Here is a 16,121-nt window from a genome sequence, read left to right as displayed (position 1 = left end):
CGAACACCCTATAGATCTGCGGCCTCCCTCACAGAAACGACTGTTATATCGACTGTGCTCTGTACAATGCAGACTAACCTCACCTGAGGGTGTCTGGGAGACCCAAAATTATGATCCCTCAAGGACAAAGGTGCATCCAGTATTTCTATATCTGTAGTCATTGAAACAAGTTAGGGAAAATGGCTGATGATACATTGGGTCATGTTTTGACAATTTTACTTGTTTGATTACGGTTGTTGGGAAAACGTCTGTTATATTTTAAAGTATGATTTCGATTATACCGTGAGGTACGTATTTTAATGAAGACTGAAAGCATCTATCGATACGTGGATTTGAGCTGATCAAGAAAAATCTTGTTAAAACTTGTCTGGACGTGTTTCAAGTAGCTGCCATTAAGAAATTACTCATTATGAATATGTGAAGTAATTCTTGAATAACTTTTCTGAAGAAATTATATTATAGGATTTTTATACTATTGGTAAATATACACCTCTCATTTATGTTCTTAACATTTGACTAAAGCAGATAAAATTAATTATTGAAACTTTTGTGTCAAAATTTGGGCAAACACTTTATAGCAATAATCAGTTATTTACTTTAATTAATGATTATTTTACAGGTGCTTAAAGAAAATTTTATATGTTAATGAGTTATTTTGTTTTAGATGATCAAAAAATTCATTGGTTGGTAGACTTATGTGATATAATAAGATGATATTGTATAATGTGAAATTGTGCATAAGATTTTTATAAGAGAAAACTACAAATGAAATACTTTTGAGGCAATAAAATGCCTGTCAATCCATTTAATAATGGGACAGCATTTCGCTAGTCTCAGAGAATTTTTTAGAATGGATAGTGAAAGGCAGTCTTCCGAAGTGTGTGCTAATGTTATTCAGTCTGCACAATTAGAAATGATGAATCAGGATGGTACAAAAGGTTTACATGATAATGAAAATAATGGAAATGTACCTGCATTGAATTCAAATTTAATTCTACAAGAAGAATGCAAGGTGGATGGAAATTTGGACAATGATCGTCTACACTTAGATCTAGATAATCATAACTCTAGATTTGAAACATTGTACAGTCAACCAGTTGATGCTCAGGACTCAAAGCAAAATTGTAGCAATGGAAATTTTGCTACTGAGATATGTTTCAAGCTACAGGAGGCATGTTGCAGTAGTTCTGGGTGTAGTAATACTAGCACAAGTTCAGAAGATAGTCCTGTGAATCCTCCTTTGAGGAGATCTTCTAAAACGTTATCGTTTGGAAAACGAAAAGGTAATAAATACATCCTTGGAATCTTTCTATATTCATATTTTTGTTCCTTGAACGTTTGCATAATGTGATTAATACTGTTAGGTAAACAACGTAATAAGGATCAAAGTCCAGTTTGTACCCATGTCTTGTCTTCAAAAAAGAAACGAAGTAGTTGGGTACTGAAATTTAACTGTGCTAAAAGTAAAGGTTCTAAAAGCACAGATATTATTTCTGGTCAAGGAAATAGTAGTTCAGATTGTGTGTGCACTGGTTATAGAAGAACCGAAGAACCTCCTATGGAAGCTAGCGTCATGTTTAATAGTCGATCTGCTCCGCAAAGTCCAATACTTGGACCTCTTCCACCCAGTCCTGTAATTGATCTTTCAAGATTTAATCCAGAGGAATTTCCAATGGAGGTATGTGTTATTATGTTTACGACATCTTTATCCGGAATGCATCCTATCCTAATCATTTTGCTAAATTTTGTTGTAGGACTGTGACGAAAGAGCTCGATTACAACGGGCACGAGAAATAGAGGAAGGCGTTGAACCTCCTCCTGGTTATAAACCTAACCTTTCAGGGATTCAAGTACACCCAAATGGAATAACAGTGGACAGTTTAGCAGCTTTATTCCAAGCACACGCTGGTATACATGCTGCTGCTCTCACAGCCTTATCACAAATTGATTTTGCCTTAATGTCTACTATCGAAAGGCCAGCACATACGCAGGTATATCAGTTGATTTTTATTCAAAGTCGAAAATTGAGTAGTAGTCACTGTTATTTAATTTTGTTTTTCATTTATAGGTCGATTATGTACATTGTCTTGTGCCAGATCTTAAATCAATTACAGCTTGTTCTTTCTATTGGGGAAAAATGGATAGATACGAAGCTGAACGTTTGTTAGAAGGTAAACAAGAAGGCACATTCTTGTTGCGAGATTCAGCCCAAGAGGAATTTTTGTTCTCTGTTAGTTTCCGAAAATATGGACGATCTCTGCATGCCCGCATTGAACAATGGAATCATAAATTTAGTTTCGATTCGCATGACCCAGGAGTTTATGCATCGGAAACGGTACGAAATAGAACTCGGTACTCAATGAAAAGGGTAGTCAATGAAAGTCTAAGTAATGTTCGATACGTGTTTTTGCAGGTATGTGGTTTAATAGAACACTATAAGGATCCATCTTGTGGTATGTTTTTCGAACCTATGCTTACGATACCATTGCATCGAAATTTCGCTTTCCCTTTACAACATTTATGTCGGGCGGTAATTACCACACGGACGACGTACGATGGTATAAATAAGTTGCAGTTGCCAAAGACGCTTAAAAGCTATCTCAAGGAATATCATTACAAGCAAAGGGTACGAGTTAGGCGATTAGATACTGAAAATGATTTACAATCAGATGAAAAATCCATATCATATTTACCTTTAATATGAATCTCTGTATTCATATTCAATAGAGTCGACATTATTTTATTGATCTTGCATTCGTGTCTATTACTTTACTGCAGTCATACATATATGGCATATGTACAGTAGCGGGACTAACATCAGTATACGGAGTATCGATACTTATATAAATAAATGTATCAATTTTTCGTAAGCGTTGCAAAATTTAAGAAATAATATTTTCTTTTCTAATGGTATCCGTCCTTTATTTTTCTCGTTTTTAAATTTCCTTTTAAGGAATTGTTACAGCCTTGCGATTATATTTACATTCCTATAATAAGTATCGATAATTTCAAACGTAACGATTAATTTAAAAGATTGTAAGAATAAGTGATGATGTGGGCCCACTACTTTCGTATGCGCAGTATTACAATGTTGAAGATCGAAATTTTTTGAAATATTTCATTCAACAAAGAAATCGCAATACTAGCAAGTAAATCTTACATATTCCACATAAAAGGAAAGAACCCAAGTACATATAATTGAAACAGTAGTTAACATTTTCACTTTATCATCATGTCTTACTATTTACATCACAAACATACAAGTGCATTGAGTTAAACACAATAACATGTAAATACCTTATAACAGCAGCTTGAAACACACGACGTATTATAAGTTTTATATATTTTAGTAGTTAAATTTTTTCTTACTAAGTTTTTCGTAATTTAATTTTGATTGATATTCGTTTGAAACTATAAGTTAGTTTATATCTTTGTGCTTAGAAGAAATTGAAAATGTTAAAATTTCTAATACTCTATTTTCGAGTACATTCGATGAATTAAGGTTTTTTAGGAAATCTGATTTGTATCACTCTCTTTGTGCCTACTTATTACATGAAACATGATTCATATTGAAAACTATCAGTGTTCGTGTTTATCATTATTAAATAAAAAGAAAAAGAAATTTTTTATGTGTATGCAATTATTTTCCACCTTAGTAGGAAGTGTGTTCTTAAGTATTGAAAAAATTAGTTTCTTATTTAACAGTATATACATATTGTTATATTTAAAGTATAAGAATTGGTCATAACATACATGCTTAATCATTTTTTTAATGGAAATTAAAGTAAGATGTTTGTTACTTTTAACATTTAATTATATTGTGTACAATTTTGAAAAAATACTAGTTTAATAATTAAATTAAAAATTAAAATAAATGATAAATTAATGGAACTGTACATTGGAATGTTACAGGTTTAACTTATGATACCAATTATTCATTAGAAACTTTTCCTGTTACTTAAGGCACAAATTTGTGCTGTTTTCTTCATGGTACATTTAATTAATCAAGACTATGCTTCTTTTGAAAGCAAGGTATATTGTATAACTGGCAATAATATCTTGAAATTGAATAAGAAGAAGGAAACAAACAGCACAACAAGGAATATATCTACATTTGATATAGGATAATATATCGTGTTTGAAACGTTTGGTTTTAAGAAAATTGCATAAATTATATTAATTATACTGATTGTATTTTAATACGTACTGATTAAATTTTTATTTCTTACATCATTTAAAAGGATACTGATGAAGTTTCTTTCCCATTTTTCAACCATGTATAATTCCGTAACGAGCATGTACCTGAAGTACCAATATTTTAAGAACGAAAACAGTTTTTGTAACGAATCAATCATGATTTCAAATATTCGTAAGAAGTTTCAATCGAAATAACGAGGTTATATTTTGGCTTTACAAGAGCGCAGAATAATGCGTTTTAGATTACGAAGTTCGATAACTGTCGCGAATGCAGGTCGGTTAATCGAACAGCCACCAAAGTTTGTTTTTACATTGATAAGAAGTTTCCTTCGACTTTAAAGAAAATTTAACGATACCTACACGTTTCAGCGAATTTTGCATCGTTTTAAAAGGTAATAATTTCATTGAAATATATTAGTGTACAGTTGGATAATTATTATTATAATACGTACATATGAATTTTGATATATAAAGTTGTACGTACTTATATACATTTATAAAACACTATATTAGGACAGATTTTTAAGTATATAGTCGTTGAAATATATTAACATTTTCTGCATATCTTCGTATTTTGCCACGGAGCAAGCTTCCTCGAGCGGAAGCCACTTGAAAGCTTGATGTTCATGGGATAATCGAACAGGTTTGTCGGGATTTAATAGCTCTGCTAGCCAATAAACGACAATTTTCGGTTTTCCCTTTACCTCGTATTTTAATTCTTGTTTTGCATCATTGAAAATCTTTAAATCGCTGGCTATGAAACCAGCTTCCTCTTCCGTTTCACGCAGTGCGGTTTCCATATCTGATTCACCGGGATCAACATGACCTACGAGTAAGCTTCAAGAAATTAACTGAAACAATTGCTTCGTTTGCTTTGACAATGAAAAGAGGCATTATTGGCAGAAGTATGAACATTAATCATTTTGTCCAAAATAGGCATTGTATGTACTTATGTATAGTACATACGGTGTATAAATGAAAGAAACCTTCGACCGCTTATTTATGTACTTATACGCAGTTCACCAGAGTCCATAACTGCGACGCGCAGGTTGGAAGGTGGTGGGGGAACGCAGCGAGCTCTCCGCTAATCGCTTTCTACTTCGTTTGGGAGTATCGCCAATCAGGGCGAAGATGCGCACTAGAGATGCGCGAAGAACGAAAACTGGTCTTTTCGCAGTTATGGACTCTGGTGAACTGCGTATAAAGAGTTAAATTATAGGGTTATGCGAGTTACAAACAAGCGATTAGGTTACAAACCTTTTGGCGGTGTCCAATGATGTTCGCCATAAGAAACTTGCATTAGAAGGTATTCTATCGCTCCTTGCATACGACGAAATATAACGAAACCAGAAGCGCGGCACGCCATTGTGTTTACGCTTGTCTACACCGAATTTATAATGCGAACGGACTAGAGAATCCTGACAAAGTAACCATGAACATGAGGTTGTAATGCGATTATTCGTTTGCGATTACAAATTATCTTAGATTCCAGATAATTCGAACAGGGAATGCATTTTGCCATTCACGAAGCGTACCCTGATCATACGTATAAGAAAACGCTAGAGAATACATATTTATATTCAGAATGAAATAGATGGAAAGTATTATTATCGTTCGAATAATAACGTGTTTTTTATAGATGAATACGGGAAGAATATTCATGTGGAAACGAAGTTTAATAATTTCATATTTGACTAAGCGGTAATGTTACATTATTTGAACGAGATTTTATAAAAATGGCGCGTTCGTTCGAGATTCATCAATTAAAATATCGTTGAAGTACGGGTCTTGTTATTCGCAACTAAAATGCGAACGTACAAATAAAAATGAAAATAAAATATATACGTAAACTGGTAGTTAGTGCGTTTTGACTTAGTCTCTTTCCATTACGCGCGTACAATTTCGAAAGGAATCTTAATTGGGAAACAACGTGTGTCACCATTTTATTATAAACGTTTCTGCTACATTTTGTTGGCTAGATACCGATCACCAGAAAACATTTAGCAAAGCTGTATGTACGTACCTATCTACAAATTGTCACGTGTATGTATTGCGCGCGCGGGCGCGTGCAGGGCGAAGTGATACAGCTGGATGGATGACGGAACCGGACCTGATCCGATCAGACTCGGACTTGGATATTCCTGTGTTTCGCTATCCCTTTTACTACTTACAAAATAAAATAAAAATCACAAAAGTTTGTTCGCCGATGCGGTGCAACACGCGGGCAAACGCGACGCGACCAAAGCGTGCGCCCGCCGTTTCTCGAATCGTTAAAGTGTCTTATGTCATCCGTTCAGCCTTCCTTTTTAGTTTTTTTTGTTTTAAAGATCTTGAAAATCCATTGGATCTTACAATACTTATCGAGTCACTCCTAACTTCGTTAAACATGTCCATTTCTCGGTAAGCATTGATGATCAATTTACACGTGTATTTTGATGAAGCAAGCAAACGGCGAGCGAGCGAACGAACGAACGAATGAATGTACGGTGAATGCGTATTTATATCGTTACAGTGGAGAATTGTTTTCTCAACTACTTGCATCTTTTACAGGGATATACTGTTAATGCTATCGAAGGATCTTACTTTGTAACATTAATTCGTAACCGCTATCGTAAAGATAAATCTTTCTACAGTGTGTCGTGTGTCTTTCGTTATTAATTTTTTTTTCTTTTCTTTCTTTTTTCAACGACGACCACATTTTCAATTAATACACATAGTGGTGTTATTTCGAGGCGCGATCGCAGTAACGCGCATACATTGTACCCAAGGGAATTCCTCTTCTTCTTCTTCTTCTTCTTCTTTTCCTTCCTTCATTGATTTTATTTCTTTCTCCTTGTCGATGTTTCCTTTCTCTATACTTTCATTTATAAAGGAATCAACGAAAGAGAAGCATTCGAATAGCCTGCGCGGCAATTCGATTCGCTTTTAATTTCGCGCGTCCGTTTTTCGCTCGAAATCGCGTTCGACGTTGCGGAATTCGGATCGAGAACGATGCCGAATTTCATCGACGATTAATCAAAAGGATATACTCGTCGTTTTCGTTAAATGGTAACGAAAGGAAATTTCGATGCACCTGGTACGTGAAAAAGCAGTTCGCTGTGAATCAAAAATTCCCGTCTCGGTGGTCTTTGCTTTTTGCGTGTGAACGAACACAGCTCCAATTAGACTATTTTATGGTATTTAGTATAATTGTGTGTCGGTCGTTTGTAATGTTTCTGAAAAGAAGATCACATTTCAATCGACGTGATTTTTTTTTCTATGTGTCTGTGTGTATGCGTGTTAGAAACGTGAAAAAATCATTCGAGTTTTATATTTATTTAAATAAATTAGTAATCGCCTAACGTGTAATGTATTCGATTAATCTTAGGCAAATATAAAAAGATTGTGATATATACTCGAGTCCCGAAGTTTCTCTTTTTTTTTTTCTTTTTTTTTTGTATCATTCCTTTGTGTGTGTTTTTTAGTTCACTTTACTCTTTCCTTCATTTCGTTAACTCTCTTTCTTTACTTTGTTCGTCTCACCGTGTCGTTCCTCTTCACCCGTGTTCATTCGTTATTTATCTCGTTTTCATTTGACCATCTTGTTCGCGTTTCTTGGTGTGAGGCTTCATTTATTTGGTTAATTTAGTACCTTCGAATATTATATTATGTATATACACCAAGTTTGTCTCTAGTCGCCTCTACATTTACAATAATTCTAATTTAAGTTGATTCAACCGCGAATACATCTGCGAATAAAAGATTAAATAGCGTAACAGCGTATAGCCAATTACATTACTTAAATATATAATCTTACACGGTATCCTTCGTAGAAATAACAGATCTCGTAATCGACGATGTGTCGTGCGCGCGTGCATTATCTCCTAGGTATACACTGTCGGAATTCATTCGGAGCAAAAAGTACACTTGCGTCTTTAATCGTATTATTTAGATACGAATAAGAATCGTTCGACGACGGCGGCGACGACGACGATGACAATCTTTAATTTAACGTTAATTAATAGCTCCTTTTTTTTTTTTTTTTTTTTTTAATATATCTTCCTATCACCTCCTCTTTCTTGTTTAATATTGTGTCGTAATATTATTTATACGCTATTAATAAAAATAAAAATAATTATAATAATCATCATCATCATCATCATCATAATCATTAGACATTAATTAATTGGCTAACCGCCTATAGTTGTGTTGCATAGTTTTAAACTTATAACGTAGATAAAAAAAGTAAAGTATCATAAAAATATTTGAAAGAGTAAATGGTTCGGCGCGTGCAATGCTAGTTCGCTCGCGTTATTACATTTCACGTTGTTGAGTTTCATTCAACGTTCGACGAACGATGAGTTGTTAATAATTAATAGTTGTGTAAAGGATAGTACTTAGACGAGTAGAATTTTGTTTCATTTTCTTATGCGTGTTCCTTTACAACTTTCTCGAGTAGTTTTGATCGATTATGTACAAACAGACCGCTTGTCTCCTTAAGTGCTTCCTTACAGATATAAAACGTATTTTCGAAAAAGACAACGTTACGAAAAAGAAAGACTGTTCACGTTGTAGGTGTGTTCTGCACGATGATACACGCGTTCGATCGAACGATCAATGATCGTTTCCATCGGCTACGAGTGTCCCTCTATGTATATTTTCTCAACGAACACGTTTCTTTTCCATCCACTCCCCCTTTATTCCCACCCGTTCTTTCCTCTTTGCACAGAAAAGCTTCGTTAGACACAGTTGAAGCGCAAAACGTGAATTCCTTTACTTCACCGACCACCCGAAGAAAACCGTCTGGAAAACTTAATACTGCAAATACGAAGCGTTCTTGCAACTTGCCGATGCTCGTTTCGATAGAGTACAAAGAGAGAAATAGAGAAAGAGGGAGTACGACGGTGTACAAGCACGATTTTCAATACTTTTCCGTTCGGTCGTGACGGCGTTCTTCGTACAAACGGAAAGGAATATCAAACAATTAACTCGATTAATCGCGGTCCGTTCTCTCCTCTTGCCGTGTGTTTTAACATTTCCCTCGCTTGTGCTGTCCCTCCCTGCCACTGCCGTGTCTTTCCTTCCTTTCTTCCTTTCTTCCTGTCAATCATCTCGCGTTCGGTCGTGATATCGAGAACCGATCCCAGTTTCGTTTTGGCACTCGAGAGTATTTGTTGAATACGCGGTTCAATCGTATCGAATCACAGTGTTCCAGTACCTAATATCCGGAAGCCGGGGCACGATTGTTACGCGTTTGTAGATCGGTGTGCGATCGGTGAGAGCTTTATAGCTCAGCTCAGCTCAGCTCGGCTTACGTTACTTTCGCCGTTCGACTGGGTTCACCTGGGTTCGGGATGATTCTGGTTAAACGAAGATCTCTCTGTTCGGATCGGATTCGGATTGGGAACAGGAATCGGTGTCGGACTTGAACGACTGGGAATCGGAAATCGAAGCGGAAGTGGTGGAGGATGAGGAGGATTCGTCCCAGAAGAAGTAATAGTGAAAGTGAACGCTTTCAGACCCGAGTCCGTGTCATCGATCACGAGGGCGTTATGGGTTGGCGCGGGCGGCTAGAGCGCCTGTTGTCGGCAGTCACAGCTTGAGCTCGTTCGCTATCTTGCTGGCAATGTTTTTGAAACCGATCGACGTGCCTGAGATGCGTTTGAACCGTACGCCGTTCAAAGAAAGTCGTGGCAGTTTACAGACTTCGATCTCCCATTGTACTTGACTGTCGGTCGCCGCGTCGCCGTGCGCGCACAGCAGCAGGAACCTTTCGCGCTGTTCGTACTGACACTTATTGGCGTCCAATACCTGAAGCGATCGACATTAGTTAGTTAAACCGTTCATTTCAAACCCAATCAATCAACCTAATATGCCGAAACTATATTCTCGAGAGTATATATATATATATATATGTATAACTAACTAGAATTTGCATATCGCTCTTTTCTTATTACTTCCCGTACGGTGTGAAAGAAACGGAGATAAACCCATTTAGGATGTACCAGTGTGGGCTAATACCTTTCGAATTTCGGACATGATTTCGTTCGGATCTCGACTACTCGTAGTTTTCATACTCCATGTGAAACGTAGACTGCGTGGTTTAACCTGCTCATCGTTAGTGGTTGCTCCGCTGTAACAAAAGAATGTTTTAAATCCGCTCGATTCACGCAAACGATACGCTCTTGTCCAACATGCGACAGACAATTCATTTTCCGATACTTTCATCGGACAGTTCCGATAGTTTCCTTTTATCTCGCATTTGTCTACCGTATCTCTAACGCGTTTCACTTCGTTTCAATTTTAATAATAAATAACAAAAAAAAAATAGCTAATTTCGATATCGAGGCTCAAAGAGTGAACGCGCATCGGTACCAAGGTTCTCTAAACGAGTCGTTGCTCGGCGAAGCTTCGAAGGACGCAACGTAAAAACGTAACACGTAACACGTAAAACGTGATTTGCGTGCATACATGCAATCGGTGTCTCATACACACTGACAAATTAAAAAAGGAAATAGGATCAGTCTTGGGAATTATCACGATCGTTCGTTTCGTCTTTCCACGCGATCGCGACGAAAACTCCACCCCTAAACTGTATAAACTGTGATCTTTGCAAAAGCGTGCAAACGTTTTCTGTTTCTCCTTTCTGTGCTCCATAAACGAGCTAGGCAAAGAGAAAACGCGGTCGCCTCTGTGAGAATATTTGGAGAGCTGTAAAAAGACAGAGATAAAGAAAAAAAAGGAAAAAGCAAAAAAAAAAAAAAGATATACAATATAGAGAGAGAAAAGGAGACTAGAAAAGGTGTGAAAAGCGATTGCGAAAACACCTGGTTCCTACAAACAATTGGCAAGTACGCGAACGTAGGTAATTTCTGTGAATTTGCATAAACACATTTATTAACTCGCATACGTGTTACTTAACGTAGAACGGTTAGGCGATAAACCACAAACTTGTTAATCGCAAATGCAATGATGCCGGGGGGAAACCAAGTTGGTTCGCGTTTTGTCACGTCTCGTCGAACTCGTTGTTCGAATAACAAAATATTACATAAACGACAAGCGTGTAGATGCTTCAATTTTCTTCTTTTATTCATCACTTTCGAAGCGGTACGAAATTAAATGTGAAAACCAAGAGTTGGACGATCATGACAAACGAAAAGTTGGAGAAAAAGAAACTAGAATTATAAAATTTATAGGGAGAAATAAAAAAAAAATAATTAAAAAAAAAAAGAAGAGAAAAAGAAAGAAACGAAGGGATTTAGCTTTAAAAAAATTAGAACGTGTGGACCGTGGTATTATGGTATGCAGCAACGTACCTCACTACTGGGTGCTTGGGGGGTACGGATGGGTCCATGGGGCTGAAATAACAAAACAAAGGTAGTTGCTAACAAACACTAAATATGATAAATCATCGAATCAAATTCAGTTCACGTGTAACCACCACCATTCTATTTTATCACTGCACATCTAGTTGCGATAAACGACGAATAATAACGGGAGTATTGGCAGATAAGCCGTATACCAAAGATCGTTTATGTATTTCTTTTCTTTTTTTAATCGTGTAAAACTAATTATCCTTATCGCATAACATTATTATATTTATCATTATTATCACTACCACTACTACTACTACTACTATCGCTATTATTACTATAATCGTCGAGTTGTTTCCAACAATTTCATCCTTCCAAGCGAAAACACAAACCGTTCTGTATTTTCAAATTTATATATCAAAGAAAATTTTATTCCTCGAAATGAAACTACTAAAACAAGAATAAAATAAAACAACAATAAAAAAAAGAAAAAGAAAAATACATTGAACGTATTTGATTCTCTTCGACTAGAGGATTCAGAAATAAATTGATACAACACATGTACAAGGCAGTTTTAACATATTTATTAATACGAAATTATTACTATTATTGCTTCTTAAAATTATTTTAAATAATATTTCTACTCAGTTTCTATCGGCTATTTACTGCCCTCCGTTTGTAAAGATCTAAAAGTAGATGCTTTCGTAGATGGACTCGTTCAATATCAGTTCAAAATCAGTTTCGATCAAAGGTTCATCGACGAAAGAAAAAAGAAAAAAAAAAAGATAACGAAAGAAAGACAAAAAATAGAAAAGAAAAAAAAGTTGCTAAAAAATGAATCTCCGAACATTTGGACGGGCATAGAGTTCTGGAGTGCAGCAAAGAGCGTTAATCATTTACAGATGTGCTATATTCGTAAATCTTGCGTATAAACGTATTATATTGTTTCTCTTTTCTTTACTTCGTAAACTGTACACGTATCACACGTGTATACAACGCTCAAGACAATCGAAATGCATCGATATCTTTTTTCTCGAGTCTCTCTCGTTGTGCACGTGTACACTATCGATCTCGATCGATTCGTGGGTGGCCTTAGGAATGCGCTATCGATTATCTTTCCTTCTTCTTCTTTTTTTTCCCTTTTTTTTTTTCTCCTTTTTCTTTCTTTTTGCTTATAAAATTCTACGATCGCACGCATTCTAGGATCGTTGAACACGGACGAGGAACGGAAAACGTCTGATCCTTCGACGGGGTGAAAATGCATTTACGAAAAAATAGGAATCGGTACCGTACAACGTACCTGCCCCGAGTCTCGGCTTACACAGAACATTCGATAGCCACGATATGAAATGCAAAATGAAGCGGAAAGAAGAAAAAGGAATCACGACGATGTATCGCCGACGAATAACGCGCGAAGCATGAGAGGTAAAAACGCGCGATCAAACGTGCTCGTGTCACCGTGCAACCGAGCTTCTCGAGAAACTTAGGCACAATCCATTTTTTCGAATCGTTAAAAAAAAACAAAAAAAAAAAACAAAAAAAAAACGAAAAGCTCGAGCAACATCTTGGTCGTTAATTAACCCAAGGCCACTCTCTCTCTCCCTCTCCCTCTCCCTCTCCCTCTCTCTCTCTCGCTCATTCGTTCCTGCATTCGCACTGCTTTCGTGTCTCACTTTTGCACAATGCGTTACAAAAATTTTCAATTTTTTTTTTTTATTTGTTTTCTTTTTCTCTCTGTTTCTTATAAGTAAATGGTACGATAATCGTTACTTAATCGTTCATCACGTACATGCTATACACATCCAGCATAATTATGCTTATTAACTCGTGACGACCTTTGACAAAAAAAAAAAAGAAAAAAAAAACTAAAAAAGGAAATTAGTTGCATGATATATCTGTTGCTCCTTCTCGTGTGTTCTCCGTCTCTTCTTTCGTGGTTCGATTACGTGGTTAGGAATGCCTTCGATAATTCACCGTTTTAGCGATTATTCACTGATCGAAAGCGAAGCACGCGTGTGTTCGTCGAATCGCATCGAGCAAGTGTGATGTGTAGCGTGAGAATGTAAACGAGAGATTGTTAGGCACAGCGTCGAGGGTTAGATACAGAGAAACGAAGGATGATTTATACGAAAGTGTGAAAAGTCGCGGCAAAAAAACCTTCGTTCAATCGGCGAGGAGGTGCTTCTTGTTTGTCTGATATCGATTCTCGGAAGATTCTGTCTGTCTCTCGCGTCTTCGACGATCGTTCAACCTTTCTTTCCGTTCATTTGCATTAAACAGTTTTACTTTCGCTCGCGAAGCTGTACAAAATACTCGAGGAAATGCAAATACTACGGATATATACCACGGTACAATATATTTACATAAATTACACGCATATGTATATCGCCATATACACGTACAAATGTTTGGACGAAAAAATTGATCGACGATCGTACGAAAGAATCGATGCGAGAATCTTCTGTTGCTTTCAAATTGGAACGAAAATTTTCGGTACACGAGGAACGAATATGCTGGATATCAAGAGAAAAAATAAAAGCGAACAAAAGAGAAAATCCATCGATCAGGGAATCTATCACGAAAATTATAATCTCTTGGGATCGAGAAGAACGAAAGAACCTGTAAGACGACTATAAAATAACCATCGAGTCGAACGAAAGAATTTAATTTGTTATCCAACATATTTCCTCCAGATTCGACGACAACGCCGTTTCGTGTGTTCGATGTGATCCCAGCTAGGGGATTCTCGTCGATAGAGAAAGAGAGAGATAGAGAGATAGAGGGTGAAACGGAAAAGAAAATTGTTTAAAGAATACGCTACGTAGGAAGTCACGATTGGCCACTTAGTCAGACTTTAACTACTTTGCCAGTAAAATGTCTGTATATTTGCGGTTGCTTGGTATTCAGCGTGCGGCTCGCTCTCATTTCGTCTCGAGGGAAACAAGGCGAGACTTCAGCCTTCACTTAGAAAACCTGTCAACGTACGAAGAATTTCCATGTACTTTTACCATTTCTTTGATATCGACCGTGTGACGTTTTGTTAGTACAATTATACCACTTTCGTAACGTTTCGTTAAGTTCATTGTAAGATTAGTCGAGTGCACCGTTTTTTCTTAGTCGTTTATTGTCCACGTTGGACGGGAAAACGTCGTCGGGATTGGAGAAAGCAGCGGACGACGAGAAATAGAATTATATCGAGGCGGACGGTCCTGGCGACGCGATACCCTCGAGTATACGCAATTCGTTAAAAAAGTCACACTTACAGGCACTGTTCTCTACGCTATCGGTGAAAATTTGAGACCACCCGATTCGTTGATGCATTCTACAATAAATCGAATTATTATCCGGTCGGTGATCGTTTTTCTTTTCTCTTGAAAAAAGTAAATGGAAAATAATGGAAGATAGCAATTGCAATCGGAAGGCAGTGGTCTCAAATTTCTTGATCGGTAGTGTATGTTGTGTACGATGCGAGCACCACGCACGCGTATCGTATGTTGCAACGATCTCCTTTCTACCCTGTTTTCCCCATGGACTTGACAGCCCTCTTATCGTGTTGCGGCTCTTCACAGACGGAGAAGGGACCAGCAGCGTGATCGATAACGCGACGATAGGAAAAATATTTCGATGGAAAACGGACGCGGTTCGAAAAGGCTATTTGGAAGTTAACTCTAAAAGCTATTGCTACGTACGAGAGAAGTGGATCAACGAACGATCGAGGCTCGTCGAGTTTACCATACAGGGGAGGGAGGGTGTGTATGGTAAAAAGAAAAACGAAGCCGAAGTACGTCACGACGAACACGTATAAAAATAGAAAGAGATTAGGTAGTATATGTATGTCTTTCGAATGATGAGCGGCATAAATAGTGCACACGTTCGCTATAGCTGGCAGGCTGAGTTAGGAAAAGGCACAAGTGTTCAAACGCTATGTCTAAGTGGATAAGGCGCGCCTTCCTGCATCGTCGCGCGTCAGGAAGACATTTCGTGTTTGAAAATTCTCGGGATTCGCGCATGCTACGAACGCGAGAACATCGCGTTCGGTGCACCACAATTGTTTCATTCGCAAAAACAAAAACAAATAAGAGAACAAAATAAAAAGGAAATAAAAACAGAGAAAAATTTAAAAAAAAAAAAAAAAAGAGAGAGAAGTAGATAAACATTGTCCGTAAACGAGGAGCGAAAGGGTTGCCTCTCGCTTCTGGATCATGGCGATGCACCACAGAATAACGGAGCGATTATACGCGCTTTACTTCCTTTGTTTTTCTCGTAGCATTTTCATTTCTTTGCATATTGTTTCTCTCCAACGCATATCCCGATATCCGTGGACCCGTTGGCCGGTAACGCGGACCTGTTTGCCATTCTTCCGGCCGGATCGAACACGCGTTAGGCTCGTTGGGCATGCTGAGTTCGCGCGAGCTCGAGAGCGCGCGCATTGGTCGTTTAGTTTCGCGCTTGTCTATGGCCTTTGTTTGACGGAACTCGAGCGAAGCCAAGCTTTAATCGGTTCATGTCCTGTAGCACAGAATACACCGGTATAAATTAATTCAAGTGTTCAGAGAATATTAAGCGATGCACCAATGGCTATGCTGTCTCGGTTAAAAATCGGGCATTCTTTCAAACAAAATATTATCATAT

General features: G+C 37.2%; 3 protein-coding genes across 21 annotated transcripts in view; 1 reads left to right on the top strand and 2 right to left on the bottom strand.

Annotated features, from left to right (window-relative positions):
* The first annotated feature begins 148 nt into the window (after positions 1 to 148).
* On the top strand, positions 149 to 4,090 carry Socs36E (Suppressor of cytokine signaling at 36E). Its single transcript, XM_034316878.2, has 6 exons — positions 149 to 478; positions 665 to 1,283; positions 1,365 to 1,678; positions 1,755 to 1,991; positions 2,069 to 2,335; positions 2,414 to 4,090. The coding sequence occupies exons 2-6, from the start codon at positions 812 to 814 to the stop codon at positions 2,702 to 2,704; spliced, it is 1,581 nt and encodes a 526-aa protein (XP_034172769.1). The 5' UTR covers positions 149 to 478; positions 665 to 811; the 3' UTR covers positions 2,705 to 4,090.
* Positions 3,359 to 5,594, bottom strand: Apf (purine phosphoribosyltransferase family protein Apf). Its single transcript, XM_034316882.2, has 3 exons — positions 5,455 to 5,594; positions 4,247 to 5,023; positions 3,359 to 4,108 (listed from the first exon to the last, which is right to left on the bottom strand). The coding sequence occupies exons 1-2, from the start codon at positions 5,561 to 5,563 to the stop codon at positions 4,707 to 4,709; spliced, it is 426 nt and encodes a 141-aa protein (XP_034172773.2). The 5' UTR covers positions 5,564 to 5,594; the 3' UTR covers positions 3,359 to 4,108; positions 4,247 to 4,706.
* A 2,611-nt stretch (positions 5,595 to 8,205) lies between these two features.
* Positions 8,206 to 16,121, bottom strand: part of LOC117600878 (serine/threonine-protein kinase MARK2) — a 41,943-nt gene continuing 34,027 nt past the window's right edge. For 16 of the 19 annotated variants that reach the window (XM_034316876.2, XM_034316861.2, XM_034316872.2 and 13 more), the window contains 3 exons: positions 11,493 to 11,534; positions 10,198 to 10,309; positions 8,206 to 9,987 (listed from right to left, as the gene is read on the bottom strand). In XM_034316876.2, the coding sequence (XP_034172767.1) occupies positions 9,769 to 9,987; positions 10,198 to 10,309; positions 11,493 to 11,534 (373 nt within the window). In that variant the 3' untranslated portion in view covers positions 8,206 to 9,768. Of the gene's footprint in view, positions 9,988 to 10,197; positions 10,310 to 11,492; positions 11,535 to 12,051; positions 15,999 to 16,121 lie in introns of those variants that run through there. The other 3 variants (XM_034316868.2, XM_034316871.2, XM_034316870.2) reach the window with 3 other exon arrangements.

This window comes from Osmia lignaria, chromosome 16, assembly GCF_051020975.1.
Source record: "Osmia lignaria lignaria isolate PbOS001 chromosome 16, iyOsmLign1, whole genome shotgun sequence".
Taxonomy (NCBI): domain Eukaryota; kingdom Metazoa; phylum Arthropoda; class Insecta; order Hymenoptera; family Megachilidae; genus Osmia; species Osmia lignaria.
This window is presented reverse-complemented; position numbering and strand designations above follow the sequence as displayed.